Source organism: Lepidochelys kempii, chromosome 5, assembly GCF_965140265.1.
Source record: "Lepidochelys kempii isolate rLepKem1 chromosome 5, rLepKem1.hap2, whole genome shotgun sequence".
Classification (NCBI taxonomy): domain Eukaryota; kingdom Metazoa; phylum Chordata; order Testudines; family Cheloniidae; genus Lepidochelys; species Lepidochelys kempii.
The window spans coordinates 95,293,815-95,316,898 of NC_133260.1; the positions used below are offsets into that span (position 1 = coordinate 95,293,815).

The window sequence follows — 23,084 nt, forward strand, 5'->3', positions numbered from 1 at the left end:
CTGGCTGCCTTTTCAACTGACCTCCCCGATCTCCATGACTCCCTCCCGCTTGTATTGTCCTTGCTAAATTCTCTCCCATGAGTCAAGAGTCCTAGATAGCACTATGTGCTGAATGAATCTGGAGGGGAGCTAGAGGGACCTAATGGTGGGCAAATCCATCGGCAACAGCTCACCAAGGTGGGCTGCCTGCAGCAATATTAGTGTATTTTATGGCACAGGAGGAGGGTCTAGGATAGGAGAGAAGGGCTGCTGAGGTGGGGAGGGATGGAAAGTACATACTTATTGAAGTTCGTTCGTACGAGAGTGAAGATGATGCTGGGACTTTTGGAAAAGGAAGTCTGAAATAGAACTTGGTGAGTGGCATGGGCAAATGCTCCAGAATGGAAAGGTTCAAACTGTTCAATAAGCAGGATAGGAACTGAAATACTATCAAAGTCTATTTACTTCTTATTCCCTCACTAAGAAGAGGAAAAAAAAAAGTCTGAAAGCCCTCAAAAGAAAACAGATACATTGTTCGCTCTGTGTTCTAAGACTTTATTTTCTCCACAAATTAAACAAATAAGTTGGCAATGAGTTCTTAAAACAGCAGTCAAAAAACTACTACCTATCGATCAGAATTTAATTCATCGGTGATGTAACTCCATTGATTTCAGTGACATTACACAGGGATGAAGTGGTCCATCATTAAGATTATTAAAGCTTCAATACTGTTCTTGGCACTATATAAGAAGCAAAAGACATATTCTGGCCCCAAAGAGCTTACAGTCTGAACAAGACAGAAAAACCAAAACACAATTACATCAGGAGTCCCAGATAACAGCATTAACAGAATCATTTGTTCCTTTGTTGTTTCACCAAAAGGCAGCTGGCAGCATTTTTACTGGCATTGATTAGGACTGTGGGCTATGCAGAAGAAATGAGTTTCAAGGAAAAGTTGCATGTGCAAAGAAGGTCCCTGAAGCCTGGGCTAGGGAGGGAGTTTTAGCTGTCCAGGAAAGCATGGAATAAGGCATGTAGGTGAGTGGGGGAGGGGTACAAAGAGCACAGTGGGGTGGAGTTCTCTCTGGCAGAGTGAAGGAAGCAAGACAGGAGCCAAGACATACACCAGCTGGATTTGTTCAGAGCCTCACGTGTAAGATGAGAAGGCTGATGCGATGCAGAAGATGAAGGAAGCTAGTGAAGTGAAGCAACTAAGAGAAGGAGGAGATATGGTCCAAACAGCAAGCAAGGGAAACTATTTTAGCTGCTGTGATCTGGACTGCTAGGAAGCAAGATGGGATTGTGGTCAGTCAGTAAGGAGGAGGATGTATTAAACAGGTGTTCCATCGAGTAAAACTCGGGAATCCAGTTTAACAGAGGGTTAAATTAAAATGAGGGCAGTTTTTGTGGGGAGGGGAAAATACCCTACACTGGTTTAATATAAAATGCACACAGAAACAAACATCTTACACATTGATTTTACTACATACGAATATATGTCTTGTTACATCTATAAATGACAACACAAATAAAAGGCCTAACCACACAAACACTTACTACACTAACGCTTACTACTACATTGAAGTCAGTGGGACTCCTCAGGGTAATGAACCTCATGCTGGTGAGCAACTGTCTAAAGGCTAGGTCTGAAGTCAGGAAATGCCTACATCAGTTTCCCCAAGGACTATATAGAGGTGCATTTTTGGAATGTATTTGACATACCAACCAAGTATTCTCAATTACCATCAGTTCTAGCCTCATGTGCGTGTTCATAGTATTCATGAAATTCTGTTTACAGAACCAAGCACTACTGAAGTTTAATGAGAACAAGGCATTAGTTTGAAAAAAAAAAAAAATGATTTCTACAGTTACACATAAAAGAGTAAAAAAACATGAGTCCCCTCCCCCCCACAACTGAGACAGCTTATGATCACAATTATACCTGTGTAAATCCATAGTAACACATTGATTTCCATGGATTTGCAGCAGCGTAACTAAGATCAGAATCTGAGCTACAGTAGATTACAATACTATCCACTGTTAGATTGCCAATAAAGTTATCTGTTTTGCAAATTTAGGGACCAATTCTTTCAAGTAATGAGTGTCCTCAACTTAAATGGAAGCTGAGGGCACTCAAGATATTGTAGGACTGGGCCCTTCATCCTTATTTAGTTACCTACAATAGGTATATGAACTAAAACAAAATTCTTGTTTACTAAAGTTGTTGTGCATTTTATGCAGCATAACAATAACTGTCAACCCCTTTATGTTTTATTTCATAGATGTGCAGCATTGCACTAATTCATGCACATTCATGACTGATGCATCTGCATGAAGCTTCTCATGAACGTTGCAAGCTTCTGAACATCTTCTACTGTCACAGCATTATATAAAGAAGCACGGATTCCTCCCACAGATCTGAATTGAGAGCAAAAAATAGTTATTTTTGTACATATCAGTAAAAGTATCCTTACCATTAACTACACACAGCTATCTTCCCCTCAATATATGGGGATAATTCACATTCATGGTAATGAGAGGTAACATTCCACCTTTTGATATGTCCATGCAGCTTCCCTTGATGTCAACAGGAGCCAAGCATCTATTTTAGCTACTTATATGGCCTCCATTATCCTAATGTATTTAATCTCACAACACTCCTATGTTAATACAGAAGTGCTATTAACCCCATTTTACAGGTAGGGAATTAAGACACAGAAAGATTACATGAATTGCTCAAAGTCACACAGAAAAGTCTCTGGTGGTGCTGGAAATTGAATGCTGGCCACTCAAGTCCCAGGCTAACACCTTAATCTTCCTCTCCTGAGCATGTACCTCCAACACAGTAGTAGAATGCGTCCTCAAGAGCCAACTCCTTTGCCCAGCACACTGCCTGAATAACTGAGAAGAATTGCCACAGGACCTGGATGGTGAGAACAGGGAGGATGTTTTCCCTACCTTCCAAGCCCAAAGAAGCAGCAGCTCCTATTACAACTCAGGACTGCCAGTCCCAATACTCCCACTCAGATGATAGTACTGCTATAGTGCTGGGGGAGAATGGCAACCATTTTGTCTCGTTTTGCATAGGGACCTAAAAAAGTTATAACAAATGAATTCATCCCAGGCTCGTACTTACCGATGTCCTTTCAAAGAGATCATATTCAATTCCACAGCTTTATCAAGGAATTCCTTTTCCAGAGCTTCGTCACCCTTAATATTGCCAATACGGAATGGAACATTCATTCTGCTTCGGCTCTTTTTCTCCACAGGACATCTGAAAAATATTATTATTACAACATTTTGTCCTTAATCTAGGTTCTTTTTTAATCCATCTATGGAAGTTATAATGGATGTATTTGCCTGAGTAATCACGTTTGGTTAGCCACACAAGTCACTCACCCCTGTCATTTCAGCCAGAGGTCACTTGAATAATGATTTTATAATACATGATTCTTTTTTAAATAGTATGCTGCTGTGATAACAAATGAAGATTTGATCTTGCATTTCCTTGCACACACAAACTTTCACTGAGAAGTGCAAGCTGTGCCCATACAGGTTTTCAGTGCCAAAACATTGAACAAATCCTTTTTAAAGTAGAAATTCTGTTGTATTCTCCACTTCTTCTTATTGAATTCGGAGCTTGCCTTGCAGCTGCAGCCTTGTCAGCAAAGTGCAGAGCCCTCAGACAACCACCAGATCTAGTCAGAGGGCAGCTGTCAGTGATGTGTGACATTGCCCGTTTTTGGCCACAGCCGCATGTGGGATTCTTTCGTTGGCCCCTGGTGTGTAGACTGGCTGCACATTGACCCTACCCATTCAAAATCTGTTCAGAAGGGCCCACGAGTGGCAAGGAAAATCAAAACCAGGTCAGTTGAAATATAAGCGTTTGACATCAGCTGCAGACCATCCTCTATACCACATCAACATCACAGAGAAATCTAGGCAGGACAAGTAGGCCCATAACGGGTGCCTTGACAACAAGCACACACTTGGGTGGTCAAAGAAGTGTTAGGCTCGGGCTTCCCCTGAACTTTCTCAGCCATTCTGACTGTAGCATTCTCACAATGGTCATGTGGAGGAATGATGTTGCTTAACACAGGGAGCCACAGGACTGGTGAAGATCAAATCATCCCAATTATGATGCACGTGGTTGAGTGTAGTTGTGAGGCGAATGGAGCCAGACTCTAAGTGGGTGTCTAGACTACAAAACATGGTTATGGCTAGGTCAAGGTTAGCTAACACACTTGTTGTTAACCTTGGTCTAACTTCAAACTTCTTCCTCATCTACACACAGAGTGGCATCTTTTACCTTTATTTAGTTCACAGTTCACCCTAGGTTTGGTCTTGATCAGTTAAATCAAGATAAAAGGTGCTACCCTGCATCTAGACTAGAAGAAAAAGTTAATCGAGGTTAGCTATAATGTGTTAGCGAACCTCAACCTAATCTAAGCGCACCTCAACCTAAGCCACATTTCCTAACCCAGACACACCCTTGGTCTGGGATTTTCAAAAAAATAGGAGAGTTAGGTCATGTCTACACTTACCAGTAGATCGGCACTGCTGCGACCAATGCAGTGGTGTCAATTTAGCGTGTCTGGTGAAGACCCACTAAGTCGATGGCAGAGCACTTTCTCATCAACTACAGTCTCCAGCTCTCCAAGAAGATTAAGATAAGTCAGCAGGAGAGTGTCTCCCATTAACACAGCATGGTGTAGACACCGTGGTAAATCAACCTAAGCTACATCAACTTCAGTTACGTTATTCACATAACGGAAGTAGCATAACTTTGTTCAATTTACCACAGTAGTGTAGACAAGGCTTTAGCGAGAGACTTTCAAAAGAAGCCAAGTGATGTAGGAGCTTAAGTCCCATTGACTTTCAATGCTCCTATGTCATGTAAGTGATTTTGAAAATTCCATTTCCAGTTCTCACTGAAAGTCAATGGGATGTGTATATCTCCTTCCCTTAATCTCCTTTGAAAATCTTAGCCTAAGAACAGAACCACTTAGGTATTAGAAGGATAGATGTTTTGTAAGAAGGATAGATGACTTCGTCAAAAGTAAAGAGCAACCTTTCAACCTTAGGGCTTCCAGCAGCATAGTTCTTCCTGGTATGGAAGGAAGACATGGAGCTGCAAGTTTCCCTTCTACACAGCCACTATATGGATTCTGTCAGGTGTCACTTAGGAATGAAATAAAAATTACTTTCAAAATTAAACTGCTTTCAATATTGTTATCACTTTGTTTGGGTCAGAAAGGGAATCTTCTACGTTCTTCATGAAAGTGTGCACTGACTTGCTAGTTACTTTGCATTTGTCTTCATGCTGAAGGAATGATTGGTCACATGCCTCTGTATATGAATGTTGCTCATATGCTTCAGATATAAAATGGAAAATATGCATCATTTAAGATCTGAATCTGAAAACACTCTCACACTTGAGTAACTTGTTGCACCACTGGAACTTTTCCAAGATTGCATCCTTATCAAACAATGCAGGTTACTAGTATATATGTTAAAATAATAAAATCATTTGATTTAGTGGTTTCATAACATCATGTATGGAAGTACACATGCCTCAAGTGGCTTGCAGTATTGTGTTAAATATGGTAGGTTTGTCAAAGCATTGAAAGACTTGTCATACTCTGGTTTGTCAGTGAGGCATTCCAGGGCCTAGGAGGCATATCACAGCTGGACAGACAGCTTCTGGTAACCCTTTACTTTCAATCAAAGGCACAGTTCAAAATGTTGCTGCCTTAGCTGCAAATGTTGCAATACATAATAAGTTGCATACAACTCGGAAATGAGTGTAATTTGTGACTTCAGCTTTCAAACACAGCCTATTTACCCCCATTTCTGTGTTTTATTCCTTGCTCACAACTATAGCTAGGTCTACACTTCAAACTAGGAATGTAATTCCCAGCTCAAGGGTACATACCCGTATTAGCTCTGATCAAGCTAGCGCACTAAAAATAGAAGCGTAGCTTCAGCAACACAACCGGTGGGAGGGGCTAGCCATCATGAATATTTAGCCATCTGAGATCCTTGGTAGGTATTCAGACCAGCCAGCCTCTTCCGCACCACGGCTCCAATATCAAGCATGCTAGCTTGATCAGACAGCTAGCACAGGTTTGTCTCTCTGAGCTGGAAATTACTTCCCCAGCTCCAAATTTAGACATACCCTTTGTAGGCCAGCCTGCCATACATTTTGTGTGTCACAAAATGTTTCTCAGGGATTGAGCCTGTACTCACTGAAGACAAAGCGGGGGGAGGGAGACTCCGTTTTACTTCAGTGGAGCAGACTTAAACCTCAGTTACCATACTGCCAAAGGCTAAGGATTATGTCCACTAATGAAATGGATAGGCTGAAAGCATCAGATATTACAGAGAGGCTATATCCTTTCCATATGAAGGCTGCAACCAATTTTCATTGAAAATCCCACTCTGACTTTCTCCTATCAAAACTAACTTGGAAAACTGGTTAAATCTGAGAATCTCTAGTTTTATCCTGAAGGCAAAATATTTCTACAGAGTTTGAATAATATTCACCAGCCAGTTTGTTACTTATTAAACACCTACCCTGGTTTAAAATATCAGCTTTTGTCTAACATTGCTTTGGGTCCCTTCAGCTCATAAACAACTAGTAACCCTCCAAATCGGCCATATTGTTAAATTTCTTTGAAAACACTTGCAGGTGTATTTGATGAATGTAAGCAAGTTATTAATGATTTTTACACTGGTTTCTTTTAGGCCTGATCTTCATCCCATTAATTTGAATGGGAGTTTCTAGACATAGATTTCAGTAAAGGTAGGATTCAGCATTATGGGTGAGTATGAGCACGTCATTCACTGGTCCCTGGATGAAAGGACAGGGGAGAGTTTAGCACCATTTCTAGACTGTAAAAAGAGATGGTGTGAAGAGGAGATAGGGTGGGGAGAGCACATACTGCATCTTGTTAGAATGGTAAAGCCCATTTTGGCATGTGTATTTTGAATCAGCCAAAGTACTTCCAGGGACAGCGGTTATCTACACCAAATGTTGGCTACAGCACAGGGGTGGGCAAACTACAGCCCGTGGGCCAGATCCAGCCCATCAGGGCTTTGGATCCGGCCGGCAGGATTGACCCCCATGGTGCTGCAGGCCCCACACCACTCTCAGAGGCGGCCGGCACCACATCCCTGCAACCCGGAGGGGGGCAGCAGCAGACGACTCCGTGCATTGCCCTCGCCTCCAGGCACCGTGCCCCATAGCTCCCATTGGCCAGGAACAGGAACTGCGGCCAATGGGAACTTTGGGGGAAGTACCTGGATGCGCAGCAAGGGCAGCACTTGGAGACCTGTGCCCCCTCCTCCCCCACACAAGTGCTGGCCACTTCCCAGAGCAGCGCAGCTTGGGGCCAGGGCAAGCAGGCAGGCAGACATGGAGCCTGCCCTGGCCCCAGTACGTGCCGCTGCCACCCTGGAGCCTGAACCCCTCCTGCACCCCACCCCCCCAACTCCCTGCCGAAAGTCCCATGCCTATACCTTGCACTGCTCCGAGTCCCCATCACACCCCACACCCCTCCTGCACCCTAACCTCCTGCCCTGAACCCCCATCGCACCCCTCCTGCACTCCAACTCCCTGTCCTGAGCCCCCATCGCACCCCACACTCCTCCTGTACCCCAACCCCCTGCCCTGAGCCCCGTTGCAGTCCACACCCATCCTGCATCCCTGCCCTGAGCCATCTCCTGCACCCTGCACCCCTCCTCTACCCCAATCCCTTGCCTTGAGCCCATTCCTGCACACCTTCCCACACCCCGCACTCCCTCCTGTACCCCAGCCCCCTGCCACGGCCCTCCATACAATTTCAGGGCCCTCGGCCCAAAAAGTTTGCCCACCCCTGCTATAGCGTAACAGCTTCTGCCCATGCTTCCCTTAAGGTGCAGAGAGATGGACCGCTTTTTCCTAGGTACTGAATGTTATATTTAGAAGAGAGCTCTTAATAAACTTCCACAATTAAGCTGTACAGGCTAAGATTTAAATAACTTCCCATCCCAATGCAACAGATTCAGATTCATCGTTGGACACTGACCAGAGAAAAGGAGTTAATTAGCACAAGCATTACCTTTAATTCCCCTCCCACTGCCCATGATTTTAGCATTTGAAAAAAGTTTTTAGCAGCACTCAATGTTTTAGTTTCACCATTTTTTTTAAAATTTGTAAATATGAACACAATGTAACAAATATTAAAAAACAAGACAACAAGTTATTGCAACTTACACATAGACTCCACTGGATTGGTCAATAATGTCATAAATCATTTGTGATTTGACTGAACTCAGTTTATCCATAGCTGCAGCCCCACCATTGTTCTTTATCCATTCCAGGACCAAACTCATGATATAGATACTGAGCAAACAAAAGAAAACATTATGAAGTCATATTATTGAAAAAATGGGGGAAAAAAAAACTATAGTCAGGTTTCATTCTGAAAATCTCAACAATTAAGTGGAGATATATTATTGTTTTTAATAATTTACACATTTAGCATCTGGACCACATTCCCAATAACGACAACTTTAAAGCAGGTGAAATTTCTGAGCCTAACTGGAGTAACTGTTAACTTCATAAGTGACAAGTTTGCTGGATGTAACCTAGTCCCTAGTGGAGTTTCTCCATAAAAATAATTGGACCACCTATTGACAGATGCTGCAGTCTTACCAGGGCATGACTCCCATAGACTTCATTTGGGCATTTTGCCTCTGAGTTCTGCAGTCCTTACAGACTGTAACTGGCAATTTTAGTAAAGAAATCTCAGGGAGACCCAGGGCTGGAACAGCAGATGGTGTTATGGATCCAGTGCCACTACACTGAAAGCTCTGTGGATGATCTTGCATTGTACCTGCCTGCTTTATGCCAGAAATCTAGTCTTATTTTCGTGACCATTAAACATACATTCATGACCCCATTGTCATCTAAAAAGTTATTTTTCACATTAAACAATTATCCTTGTGGTAACAATAAATATTTTATATTTATTAATTCCAATTCAAATCCTAAGCACAGAGCTGGAAGCCTGTTGATTTCACATGGCTACAGATCAACTATTTCAAAGCCAGTTACCCAGTATTATGTAAAAATCTCCAAAGACTTTTGTCTTTGTGCTTTGGCTACATTACTCTGCTTGTTGAAGTTCAGACATTTCCCATGACTACACCACTTTACATAACAAACTGTTCACAAGTTTTCATGGCATATTTCCAACAAGTTTGCTTTTATTAATCCCTCCATTACAGTTTCAAAGGAAGTGCTTAGACAGCGTTACCCGACAAATCTCTCATATACAGATCTAGCAGGAGGTTGTTTTAACATCACTACCTTTAACTTCTCCTTGGATACTAAATCTTTAAACACTTCAGAAACACATTGTGGAAGGAGTGAAGTTATGGACCCCCTGTTATAAATTAACATAGCAGCTTATGGCTTTGAGGGCTCACTCCTGCAATCTTCATGACAGCAGAGTGTCATTTATCCCTATACATCACTTGAACTCTATTTTGAAGATTTAAGTGGTGCATAGCCTTTCCACTGGCCCTCTGCAAAGGGGTAAATTTTGCAAATAGCCCATACTTACTCAAGTCTCTGGGACTACTTAGGCAAGTAAGCTTTGGAGGTCTGGGCCTTAAGTGATGCTCTTAAACCAGTCAACAAGAGAAAATCCCCTACCCTTCTGCCATGCCAGTCAAAAGTATGGATTTGGAGAAGCTTTAAATATAAAATAAATCCTTGGAACTGAGAAATGAGATTTCTCCAGCAAATTTGCTATTAATTTTAGCAGAGGAGCTTAATGTCAAAAAGTCAAGACTCTAAGTGCCAATACGTTGAGACTATCAGCATCACGTTAATTTAATTCAATGTTCTGCTAAGTGGCTCATGCAAATTTGGTTAATATTTCCTGCCTATTTGCCAGCTAGCCCTGGAACAGAGTAGAGGGAGGCAGAAGGAAAGGAAAGAAACTTCGCCATTTCCTTACAGAACAGAACAGGCATCCTAAAACCAAGCCAAACAGATCTGTCTCCTGCCAAAATTTAGGTCAGAATTAAACACTGGATTCTGAAACATCCTCCAATGTGGGTCACTGGCATGAAGTAAAAGCTGGCCAAGTGCTGGGTGGGAAGAAGGAAGAGACTTTGGAGCATAACTTTATTTCCCACTCCAATTGATGTTATTAATAGATATGCAGTTATAGCTGAAAAGGCACTTTCATTAGAAACAAATCACCACCAATGACTGAAATTTCTCAGTATTCTTTTCAGCCCAGAAATGAATTTTTGTTTGCATCTCCAATGTGGAATCAACGCTATTGGAGTTCCAAGATATGGTGAGAGTTTTGTTTTTCAAATGGAAATACTTTTGCACTTGAAAAACCGTGAATGGTTTAGATTTAAAACATGGCATGTCCAAATACAGAGTATTCAACATAGAATGTGTACTTTGGTGAGCAGGAAAATAAGTGGTTACAAAATAATGGTTTTATCAGCCAGTAAAAACAGCCTACTGAGCATGCATGGCACTTTGTTACACAGTTACGTAAACAGGGAGAGCAAATATGTAGATACATGTACAAAGCCCTTTATATTGACAAGGTCAACCCCCCTCCTCTGCTGAACAACCTGTCCAACTTCTAAGAGGACTTCAGGAGGGACCCAGCAGGAGGCACCGTCTTTGGGCCCATTACCACCAGTTTCAAATGTGCATGCTCTATAGGGTGCAGTGCACTTTGGAGTACACAGCTCCAGACCCACAGAGTCTGAAATGAATGTACGGTCTTTAGATTTAGTGCTCCAATATAAATACAATATAAAAAGTCCTATTTCATTTCAGTACAGTGATTCACATTTAATCCATGCAAAATTCAGGAAATTAAAAGTTACAGTGCCCACATCACTAGTAACTTGACCCACTGCACATATATACTAAGTTAAGGCATTAAGGTAGACCCCAAATACAAGGATTATCATGCCTTAGGATATCTACGGAATGTTCAATATGGCCCAATCACAGGTTATGCTGGAAACTTAATGCTGAAATTCCTGACTTATGTGGAAAATACCAGCAATAAAACTGTATTAACGTAAGTTTTGCCCTGAAGGATTTTGACCTTAAAAAGCACAGTGTACTCTGCCAGAAAGCAGTATTCTGGGGTAAAGGGCATACACTTTTTTTAAAGTGAGTTTTGGATTAGAACAATGGGGTTTTTTGTTGTTTGTTTTTTTTAAATCACCTTTGTATTGCACAAACTGTACAGGAAATGCTTCCAATCCCACTGAAGTCAATATAAGTTTTACTGTAGATGAGGCAGGATTCGGCCTACATGTCTTTTGAATCTTCCACTAGCAAAGTCGGTTTTCACTGCTGTCAGCAGTTTAGCGTCACTATGCAGTAGCTGTGGAAGAGAAAGCTGTATTCTGTGCCTCATCTATACCCAAAATTGCCAGATACATTCCAATTCTATGATCTTGATTGCTGGTGATGATTATGAAGCAGAAAGAAGAGTTTTATTTTTGGATGCCAGGTTGACCTTGAGGTAATCCGTGCAAATTTAATATGAAAGGCTCTGACAGAGGATAAATACAAAGTCACCAAGATGCCAGTTTTGAAACTCTTGACTATAATCTCACTTTAACAGCTATTGCAGTAAATGGTGTCACAACAATAGAAAATGTATTAGGAAAAATAATTTAAAAGAATACGTTTCTGCCATCAACATTTTCCAGCAACGAAGATACAGACGGATTCAGTTGTGCAGGATGCACTTTGAAAGGAAGGCCCAAAGTTGTGTTTGCTGAAGGGATCCTCCACGCAGCTACCCTTCTTCCTCCACCCATATGCAGATAAGGGATCAGCCACCTCCACAGTACCATTCCCCACTCTCAGTCGCTACACGGGAAGGAGGTAGTGTAGGAATGGAAGGAGGTGCAATCTAGAGGTGGGATATGCATTGTCCCCTCCACCCTACAGGGGGGTTCACTGTTTGAGGTATTCCATGGGCAGGGAAAGGGGGCCCTGGATGTGCTGTGGAGACGGAAGATCTATGTGTAGATGGCTCTGGCCTTCAGTAAGTTGCTGGGGAGCTGCCTGCTCTAGGGTCTGAAATGTTGGCTGCTTTGGCAGGTGGAGGAAAAGTGGAATAAACCCTGGCCTTTTAGGGAAGGTTTTGTGGGAAACTCCATGCAAGGAACTTTGGGGAGTTTCCAATTCCACATGTAGGTTTTTTCCCCGTGGGGATGATTTGGGCCTTAGGTTTGTCTGCTGAAGGTGGGAGTTATATGAATCTGGACCAACTGACTAAAGCTAAAGACTAAGGACCAAATTCTCTCCTTGCATCAACTGAGGCATCACCGTTGAATTCGCTGGACCTACACTTACTTCAGTTTATGGTCAGCACAGAAATTTGGCCCTAAAACTGCTACCGCATGGAATCACCACTAAAAAGTACATACTGTATAATAACCTCTTTCAACTCCCTCCTTCAACCCTGATGTAAGCCCCATTCCTGTGACTTATAATAGTAGTTCCCTCACTCAAAGTCATAATGATTTGATTTACTGTACTTTATCCTCCAGCCTATTTGTGACTTGGTAGCAAACGTACATTCAGCTTCTGAAACCTTTCCTGACAACAGCAGCTGCCAGAGTAGTAGTTTGCTGGAGGAACAAGTTACCTGTAGCATGGAGGAGTATTATATAATGAGCCATTTCCGGCTTGTACTTTGTAGTCCAATACTATAGGGCATTCTTTGAGTGCAAACCCAAGCAAATCCTCACGCACTATTACCACAGTTACTCCAGCACAGCCAATGTTCTTCTGGGCACCAGCAAAAATGACACCAAACTTTAATAAAAAGAAAAGGATTTTCTTAGAAGCAATGACTTATTCAGGCATATTATATAGTTATAAGATCTGTCTCTTTATAAATATCAAGACATACACACTGTTTTCTGAATGGCTAAGAAAACATATCCCATTTTTTGAGGGGTGGGAGAGGATCAATTTTGATTTCAGGAGTTGCTTTGTTTATTTGTACTGTCAAAATTAAATATCTTCTTTCATCTGAGACAGTTCACCTCAAGAACCATCTCACTTTGTTTACCAAGGGTCCATCCAGTAGCCACAAATTATTCTCAGAGAAGCCTGTCTCCATCCGTTTGTACCCCAAAACAGTTTGCTTGAAAACAAATAGAAGCATTTTCAACAAACCCACACTGGTCCAGAACTGGCACCCTATAATCTCTAGCTACTCAAAGGGAAGTAAAGGAAAGGAGGCTCTATGAAACCCAAATAGGAGATAAACTATTTGACCTTCCTTTCCCCAGCACAAGTTTCTATTGAAAGTCAGGTGCCTATGTTTCACTACAAGTGAATAAGTACACAAATCAATAACATTTCATACTTCCATAGCGCCTTTCATGCACAAATATCAAAGCACTTTACACATACTGGTAAGTGTTATATCCCTGTTTCACAGATAGACAAACTGATGCACAGAGATTAAAGGACTTGACTATGGTAGAGGCTAAGATTTTTGTCATGGTTATTTTTAGTAAAAGTCACGGACAGGTCACGGGCAATCAACAAGAATTCATGGAAGCCGTGACTGGTCTATGACTTTTGCTGCTGCAGCTCCATGATCTCCCCTGCCACCATAGTGGCTGGGAGCTGTGGGGTTCCTCCTCCGCCCAGGCAGCTCGGAGCTGCAGGGGAGGGGCCCTCCGCCCAGGTCGCTGGGAGCTGCAGGGTGATCATATTTCCCAAAGAGAAAATGGGACACCCCCAGCCACTCGCCCAAGGCATCTCTCTTCCCCTCCCCCGTGTGAGGCTGTTGCCCATCCCTGGAACCGTGAGGAGGGTCCCCTCCGGAGTCTGTCACCTGTCACTGGAACCCTGCAAGAAGTCCCCCTCCCGCATCGCTGCTGCCGCCCGTCACTGGAACCTTGCCAGGGTCCTGCTGGCTGCCAGCTCCAGTCCCACAGTCCCTGGGGCTGAAGCAGAGAATGTCATGGAGGTCTCTGGAAGTCACGGAATCCATGACTTCCGTGACCTCTGTGACATAAACGTAGCCTTGACTATGGTCATACAGCTTGTCCATGGCAGAGTCAGGAGTAGAATCCAGAAATCCTGACACCTTGTCCCCTGCTGTAACCACCTGAAGGAAAAGCTAATACTCAAGAGCCACTTCAGCATCACTTAAGACAACACAACTATCTATCTTAGATGATTCTTAGTGTAAGGCCATGACAGTCTCTCTTTAAGTGTGGTGTACAGTGCTGAGCACGCACGCGGCACTCAGCATAATCTGACACGTCCAAGTCTCAGTGAAAAGGTAGCACATTAGAGACACAATATTCAGACTTGAGTGCCTACTTCCTTATAAAGAGACTTAAAAAAAAGAAAGGAGGCTTGTGCTCCAACAGCTTCAGTGGGAATGGAGAATGCCCAACACAGTCCATCCACTTTTTTGTCTAATCCAAGTTTGAAGAGGTTGGACTACACTTTGTAGAGCAAGCGTGTTTGATACTGTACCTTGGAAACATCTACTGGCCTGGACAAGAAATTTGAAGACATATCACAAACCAAGACTGCTCCTCTGACATCAGGTACAAAGTCAAACTCCACTCCATGAACAGTCTCATTAGCACAGTAATAGACATAAGAGGCATCCGCATTAAGATTCCAGCTGCTTGTGTCAGGAATTTCTGAGACAGATAATAAATAAATAATAATAATAGAAACAATGGTTACCGAAGATGGCTAGAATCAGCACTCTACTTTTACTGGTGTGCAACTTTACTTTGGCATTGAACTTTAAATTGCTATTGAGAGTGGTTTTATTACACTAGGTAACATAGGTTTTTACCAGCAACAAATCAAATTCACCTGTAGGCTAGGTACAAAAGAAAGCCTACTCCCCTAAGAATAAAGAAGAATGTACTCATCCCTAAAGACTAGTCTGCACCCACTGAAGTAAAAGGAAAAACTCCAATTAACTTTAATGGGTCCAAATAGAGTTCATAACACTATAGGCAAAAATTAGGAAATAACAGGATGATGTTAAAGCCACTAAGATATACCTTTTACAGTGTAGGTGGCATTTACACAAGACTGAACTGCATCTAGATCCAGCCAATTGATATGTCCATAGCTGCTAAGGCAAGGGGAAGGAGGGCACATAAATCAGTTCAGCATTTTGTCCAAGAAGTCTTATTAGACTGTCCCAGTGCAGTTCCCTTTGCTCAAGCTTCTTTTCCCAACCAGCCCACCTCCATCCTAGGGGCCTGTTCCTTTCCCAATTTAGCAGGCTGGCTCTCAAGGCCCACTTGCTTCTGGAAACCAGCTCCCTTTCCCAATGGTTTCAGAACACAGGGAATTGCTCGGGAAGGCTAGGGTTCCAGAAGCAGCCTTCTTATGCCAACTGCCTGAAGCGGGAATCCCCAGCACTTGCAGTGAGCAGTGCCCTTGTGAATGGGTTACACCTTTTAAAATCACTTCATCGGATAGCTCACGAAAGCTTATGCTCAAATACATTTGTTAGTCTCTAAGGTGCCACAAGTACTCCTTTTCTTTTTGCGAATACAGACTAACACAGCTGCTACTCTGAAACCTTTTAAAATGCTTTAGGTTATTCATCAAATCACACAACTTAAAGTTGCAAAAGACCTATCTGAGCATCCAGTCCATCTCCCTGTCAAGACAGGACTGTTCCCCACCATACAGTTTCTAGGATCTGCTCAGTCTAGTTTTAAAAGTCCTGAGTGATGGGGCTTCCCTTCCTTCCTCAAAGCAGAATGTCAAAGGTCTTTCACTCTCAGGAAGAACGTACAGATGTTGTTGGCAATTCAAGAAAGGTTGGGGGCCCAACTGTTTAACTAGTTCTATTCAGTAACCTGACAATCATTTCTGGAATGATTCACATGTGACAGACTTGTTCTGCTAGAGCAACTCGAAAAATCTTGTTAGATGTGACTACATGCAAGATCGTTGGTCATAGCAAGCTAAACATCAACTTACTTGTGTAACTTCCAAGTTTAGGATGAACAATGTTCACTTTGGCATACTTCTCTGCCTCCTTAGCTGCCTTTGCTGACCAAGCTCCAGTAACCACATAATCGGCACATCTTCCTTCTTTTAGTCCAATAAGGTTAAGTGGGACAGCACTGAATTGACCAGACCCACCCCCTTGGAGGAAAATGACTTTGTAGTTTTCTGGAATATTTCTGTGTAAAAGAAGGAAATTAGTTTTATATTTGAAACAAAACTATGCACAGGACTTAGTACACTCTTTGCTGCTACACTCACTGCAACGTCTTGTGAAAGTTATATCAGTTTTAGATAGGGTCATTTCAAAGACATTAAAGCAAAAAGTTAGCAGCTTGGTATTGGTTTGGTCTAGTCATGAGGAGTCATTTCACTGGTCAATACAAAACATTTTAAAATAGTCTCACAGAAAACCTTGCTTGTTTCTGACACTATCAATAAACAAAGCCCCTAGTACTAATTCTATTGTAGCATGTATAAACAATAAGTAAGATAGCATATACGTACAACAGAATTAACGTTCATGAATGGCTTTGTTTATTGTTGGTCTCACAGAAAATGTTTTTTCATTTCTTTTAAGATAGAATTTCAATGTCAAAAACAATCTGTTTGGAAAAAAGAATGGACTCTTGAAGGCAAGGATTTACAGACTGGACTATGGTTACGGTAGATGTATGCTAAAAATGTACAATTAATGAACTTAAAAGTGGAGTTTAACTTTGAGACCAAATTTTAAAAACTTGCATGTGCAAATGTGTCTAACAGGGTTGCTGTCCTTTATGAGGTCTATATCCATGATAGATTGGAGTTTTAAAAACATGCTATTTTGAGTTAATAAGATTTTATAAAAGCATATGAAAAGTTTCTTAACCTGATAAAATCACTTTGTTTTATCTGAGTATGCCAAAAAAATAGCAAACGGAAGATCAATTTCAGTCCCAAAAATATATATTTTATTATTGCTATAGTATCTGAAAAACAGGTGCTTTGATGAGAAGGGCTTTCACATTAATCATTGAGTTAGTTAAAAATACCCAAAACTTACAGCAATTCACGTAAGAGATTTTCAGATGTGTTTATAATTTTTGAGAAATCAGATGTCCTATGGCTCATTTCTATAGGGTGGGGGGAGAAAAAAAAAAAGATAGAATATGAAAGAAAACCATAGCACAAACTTGACTTTATAAAACAGCTGGATAAGCAGCAAAGCCTTCTGTAAGCCAGCCGTCCCCGATATAAACCACAATACTTAATATTTTAATAATACTTTGCTCACATATAGTTCCCAACTCAGCAAAGCACTTAATCACATTCGTAACTCCATCCCTAATTCAGCAAGCAGCCACTCCAAAACCCACTGAATTCAATGAGAGCCTTTCAACTGAATTCAATGAGCACTGGATCAGGCTCCAAGGCACTAATGCACATGTTTAAGTGCTTTGCTGAATCAGGGCATGGTGCCTTTCTGCTGAAGAACATGAACCACACTAAAAAGGTTGGTATGTATTATTCCCATTTTATAAAAATAAACTGAGACACAGATGTTAAGGCCCAATTATTCAAACACGGAAGCTTAGCTGAGTAAGGCGCCTGACTTTCAAAGGTGACATGCATCTGTAGCTCCAGTTAATTTTCATCCCACACATGGGTGCTCTACACCTCTGAAATTCAGAGCAATTTCTAAGATACCTAAACATGATGCTAACCATCTAAGTTTAAAATCTGGCACCAGTGATTTGCCTAATACCTCAAAGCAGACAGTGGCAGAATTTAGATTAAAACCCAGGTCTCCAGCCAGACTCCCATGCCATTGATCTAACTCCCTCCCTTTTATTTGTTTTCAGTAACAATCCAAGTACATTTTCCCTTTTACCATTTTAACATCCTCAGAATAGAGCTGCTCTGTAACCAAAGTGTAGTTTTTAAGGGACGACTTTGTTCCATAATCCCACTGAAGAGCTAAGAATCATTAATATTAATTCTCATGATCAGACCTGTACTCACTCTATTTGTAGAAGTTTATGACTTATTACAAAATAAGGGCCTGATCCTGTACAGCAGGACTGCTAAGTGCATTGCATAAACTGCTCTGTTTTTTTTTTGTTTTTTTTTTGGGGGGGGTGTGTGTACACAAGTTTGGGCTCTGAAAAATGAAACAGACATGCATATGGCACAAAAGACAGCAAACGGGAACCATATTTCCTTCTTAATGGTAAACATGGCTTCATATAAATTTGGAATGTTTCTACATTTCTTCTCCACTGACAAAATTAATGAAGATCCAGAAGCACTCCCTATGATTTGCTGTGTTCCTTGCCTCTGGGCCTCAGTGTAGGATCAATAAAATAAAATATAATATATCTCTGTTCACATGTCACTCCATAACCTTCTGGTGGATGATTAGTGTAGAGAGTAAAACAATGTGTAAACAGATCCTCAGGACTCAGAGACGCCTTCCAGAAGTTAAAGGGGGTAAGAAATTTTAAAAGGAAATGGGGCACTTGATTGAAATCTACAGCTCAAAATTTCTTATACTTATTTCATAATCCAGCTAAACTTCTAAACTCTGTAAAACACAGAATAATTTTTAAAAAGCCTTACCAAGTACACTAATACCAAGTCCTTTATAGTCCACCAATTCTTTCTGTGCTTCTAGCAACACCTACCCAAAAAAAAAAAAAAAAAATCAATTTGTCATCATTGTGTACCAGTGCTGAAGCATAAACATCCCAACTACTGCATATTGTGGCAATGTGACGTTTCTCAGTCCATTATAAAATTACTGAAATTTCAACTACAACTTCACCTTATCTACTAGCTAAGGGCTTCTCAGATGATGGGATAATCAAATCATGTGCCCACTGTGGGTATTCTGAGAGTTATGGCCTGAAGCAAACTTGTGAATTCTTTGTGGCTTACCTGGAGGCAACTTAAAGGGGTTTGATTTTCAGAGGACGGGTGCTCAGCACGTTCTGATAATCAGGTTTCTTTAAGGTATCTCAACTTGGGCACCCAAAAATAAAATAAATAAATAAATAAAATGATGTGCCCCCCCAAAAATTCACTGGTCACTTTTGAAAGTCTAGGCCTAAGTGACTTGATGCCCCAGCATGTCCTCTCCTGTTGCTATCATACACCAGTGAGCTGTACTCAGGGTCTAACCATTAAACCATGTTGCCCACAACTGGAATAATTCTTAGCTCACAAAATGAAAATAATATTCTCTCTGTCTCCCCCCAAAGGAAGTTAAAGGAGTGAAGAACCCAACAAAGAGCTCTCCTTGGCAAACATTATAAGCACACCATTTATGAATTTGCCAAGGAAACATATGCTCTGGAGAATTGCACAAATTAAGCGTGAAGCATGACCAGAAAGGGTTAAGCATCCCCAAGGATGAATGACTCAAATTCAACCCTTAAAGACATATGGGAAGAGAATGTTGGTGTTTTTGTGTATTTACATAGATATTGGTAGTGGTCAACAATGTAATCAACAGTCCCTGTCTATGCTGTATTCTGTTAATTCAGAGATCAAAAGAACATCTTAACATTTAAATGAACTGTAAACATAGGATGTCCACTATATTCATCTCTCTCTGAAATGTATAGCAAATCTGCAAATGGTGGAAAGACAGGTAATTGCCTTATGTTAATCTGTGTGAATAAGTACCAGGCAATGCTTAGGAAGTAAACCTACTTCAAAGTCAGTAGGTTTTGACTAATGTTACTGACTAATGTTTACTGCCTAATGTTTACCCAGACTGCCTGATGTTTACCCAGACTGTATGGTCAAGTGGATACTAGAACACTGTATAAAAGACCCCTGGGTCCTGATCCTGTCATCTCAGATCTGCTTAAGCTTCATGAGGGGAAGTTTGAGTCACAAGACTGAGATCCCAGTTAAGCTGGTACACCCAGAATACGATACTGGACTTTAATATAATCTATGGGCTAAACTCTAAAAGAACTCTTTGCAACTACCAAGCTCACCATCTCTGCTATCAATCTGAACCTCAAGAACTGAACTCATGTCTGTATGTATGTTGATCTTTTAACTATGCTCTCACTTTTATTTTTTAATAAATTTTAGTTTAGTTAATAAGAATTGGCTGTAAGCTCGTATTTGAGTACGGTCTGGAATATTCATTAACCTGGGAGGTAATGTGTCCGATCCTTTGGGGTTGGTAGAACCTTTTCTTTTTTATATGATGAAATAAGATTTTCAAAAATCCTCATCATTCTCAACTTGGGTATCTGGGTGGAGGACTGAGGCTGGGTTACTTTAAGGGAACTGTGTTGTTGGCTTCTGGGCAACCAGTGAGGTAATAAAGAAGCTGTTTTGTGCAAACTTGGTAAATCTAAGTATTTTGGGGATTGTCTGCCCCATTCTTTGCCGATCACCCTAATTGAGTGACCTCAGCTGGGTCCCTTGGGATCCTGGTCACACGAAGCAAATTGCCTTCCCAGTAAGAAATCTGCATGATCTGTTGTGAGTACCAAGTGGTCACCACCTGACTGATCTGGAAAGACAGTGTCACTTTTGACATCTGCAGACTGAACTTCAGACTAGTGGACAGCACATGCAGATTGGCTCAGGAAGGAAAAAAAAATAATCAAAAGACAAGCAAGATACAAAGATTTCTTAAGCATTGAATTAAAAACAGTGTTGTGTTAGTAACATTGTTTCAGGGGAATTTGTAATTAAAAGAGGTGAGGGAGAAGATTACTTTTCCAAAAGAATATGCTTCTTCCTCTCACACATTAACAATTCTTCTCTCCCTAGTCTTAAAACAAATCAGCAAAAGTCAACAACCTACTCCTGGCAATCCTTTGTTTCAATGGGAGTTTGGGGAATGCAAGGAAAGCAACATTAGACCCTACTAAAACTGAAGTGAAACAGTCCATTGCAAGAGTATTGTAATTTCCAAACAAGAGGGGCAAAAAACAAACAAATCGTAGAGCCTGATCCTGTCCTCCCTTGCTCACAAAAATAGTCCTTAATCACACGAGTAATCCCATATACATCACGCGACTACTAATATTTAGCAGCTAAACGGTTGCATTGGATTAGGATTAGACATTAGAGCAGCACCAATGAAAGAGTAGTTTCCTGTCCAAATGCTTTATGTTAGAAAAAACAAATTTGCAATATAACCTACAAAATATTTCCAGAAAATACATTAGATGTTGCTCCATGGACACCTGACTTTGAGAAAGGAGAGCAGCTACATAACAAGAATATTAGAACAAACCCAGGCACAGAACTCCTAAAAACAAAAAATGCTGACAGTACATAACCATGGTGTGGAAAATTGGAAGCTTTAAATTCAGCATGAGCCACTCCTCCACCCAGATGTAATTGGATAACTGATAGCTGCTGATGCAACTTTCCAAAGGATTGAGTGTATACTTTAGATATTATCATTTTTTCCTCATATAAAAGTGATTAAAGATTGCTCCTTCACTTCGCTCAAGCTTTATTTTGCTGTAGTTACACTAACGTATCTGCAAATACTTTTCTCCCATACTGAAAGTGGTATATCCAACAATTAATTACAAAAATCAGGCTTTGCAGTTAAGAGAACTAGATTACTTTGACCTTTGATTTCCCCCAGCACTGATGTGTTAATAGTTTGGATTTTTTTAAGCTTAATTTTTCCACAGTCTGCAGATCTGCAATGACAATAGCCAAATGGGAACCTGCCCTTTTCTCAAAACTGCCACAAAAAGATGACAGCAAGAATTACCTAACATGCCTATGAGTTATACCTGAAAGCAACGTGCTAAGTCTCTTGCCTTGGAACAAAATTAATTATAGATGACCAACACGCTTCAGGTTTAGCAGTCAAGGAGAGAGGACTAGTAGACACCCACTTGGGCTAACAGGAAAACAAGTCACCTGCAATGCAGGCATTGCTTTAACCGTAGGTACCGGGGGGCGAGCATCCTGAGAGGGGAGCTCTCTCTTAACCACCGTCGGAGCTTCAGGAGAAAGATTCCCGGTTTCAAATTGGAGTTTGACCCTGCCACAGACTCTGGTAACACTGATTCCCAGGGCAGGTCTCCGAGCCTGCATCTGTGGTACCCAGCTGACGATACTTTTAACGAGGGTGACCAGATGTCCCGATTTTATAGGGACAGTCTCGATTTTTGGGTCTCTCTCTTATATAGGTTCCTATTACCCCCCCCTCCTGATTTTTCACATTTGCTGTCTGGTCAGGTCACCCTACTTTTAACAGGGGAAGCAGCCAGAAAGCCAGCCAGCCGGTGCCAGAACACCCGCCGATTTAGCTGACTTCAGCAACACCCAGCCGCTGCTTTACGCATTTCAATCCTTACCCCTCCCTTTCCCCCCAGGGCACACCGCCTCCCCCCAGCCTGTGCGGAGCGATCGGCGGCGGGGCGGGCGGACAGGGGTCTGCCAGCCTGAATCACCCCCACCCCAGCTCCAGACGAGCGGAATTTATCCCCCCCCCCCCCGGGCTAAACGCCGCGGGTGCAACGCCGAGTCCTTCTCCGGTGCAAGCCCGAGCGCTCCCGCTGCAACAGCGTCTGGTTCCATTGCCGGGGAGCTGCTTTCCTCCCCCTGCCAAGCCCCCGCGCAAACTCCCGTTCCCAGAGCAACCCGGATCCCCGCGCTCCCAATGCAACCGGAATCCCCCCGCCCCGCGCCAGGCTGCGGCCATCGCCGCGGCCCCGGCCTCCCGGGTACTCACAGAGCGCGGCAGCTTAGCGGGTCCTGCGCCGAAGTTAACCACCTGCCTCGTAGCGTCCATGGCCGAAGGATGCCTCGTCCCGCCGCGCTGCTCCGGCCGCCTACGGACCCAGCTAGGGCACGGGGCAATAATCACACTCAGCGGCCTGGCTTCCTATTGGCCCCTGTCACATGGGTCTGTTTATACCCACGCTCTGATTGGCCGCCAGGCTGCGAGTCGCGCAGTCATTGGCCCAGTGGCCACGAGCCCGCAGCGTGATCGTTCCACCCCAGATGCGAGGTAGAGCAGAGATTGCGACATTTGGCCCCTGCAAACTGG

General features: G+C 42.2%; 1 protein-coding gene across 4 annotated transcripts; it reads right to left on the reverse strand.

Moving 5' to 3' along the window:
- Positions 1-510: 510 nt before the first annotated feature.
- On the reverse strand, positions 511-22,927 carry PSAT1 (phosphoserine aminotransferase 1). 4 transcript variants are annotated; one of them, XM_073345096.1, is made up of 9 exons: positions 22,767-22,922; positions 18,653-18,713; positions 17,097-17,166; positions 16,025-16,230; positions 14,540-14,712; positions 12,681-12,850; positions 8,237-8,365; positions 3,116-3,253; positions 511-2,397 (listed from the first exon to the last, which is right to left on the reverse strand). In XM_073345096.1, the coding sequence occupies exons 1-9, from the start codon at positions 22,824-22,826 to the stop codon at positions 2,292-2,294; spliced, it is 1,113 nt and encodes a 370-aa protein (XP_073201197.1). In that variant the 5' UTR covers positions 22,827-22,922; the 3' UTR covers positions 511-2,291. The 4 variants fall into 4 exon arrangements, with proteins under 4 accessions (XP_073201197.1, XP_073201198.1, XP_073201196.1 ...); XM_073345095.1 differs by lacking the exon at positions 511-2,397 and adding an exon at positions 2,431-2,902 and having other exon boundaries at positions 22,767-22,927; XM_073345098.1 differs by lacking the exon at positions 511-2,397 and adding an exon at positions 2,936-3,026 and having other exon boundaries at positions 22,767-22,925.
- Positions 22,928-23,084: the final 157 nt, after the last annotated feature.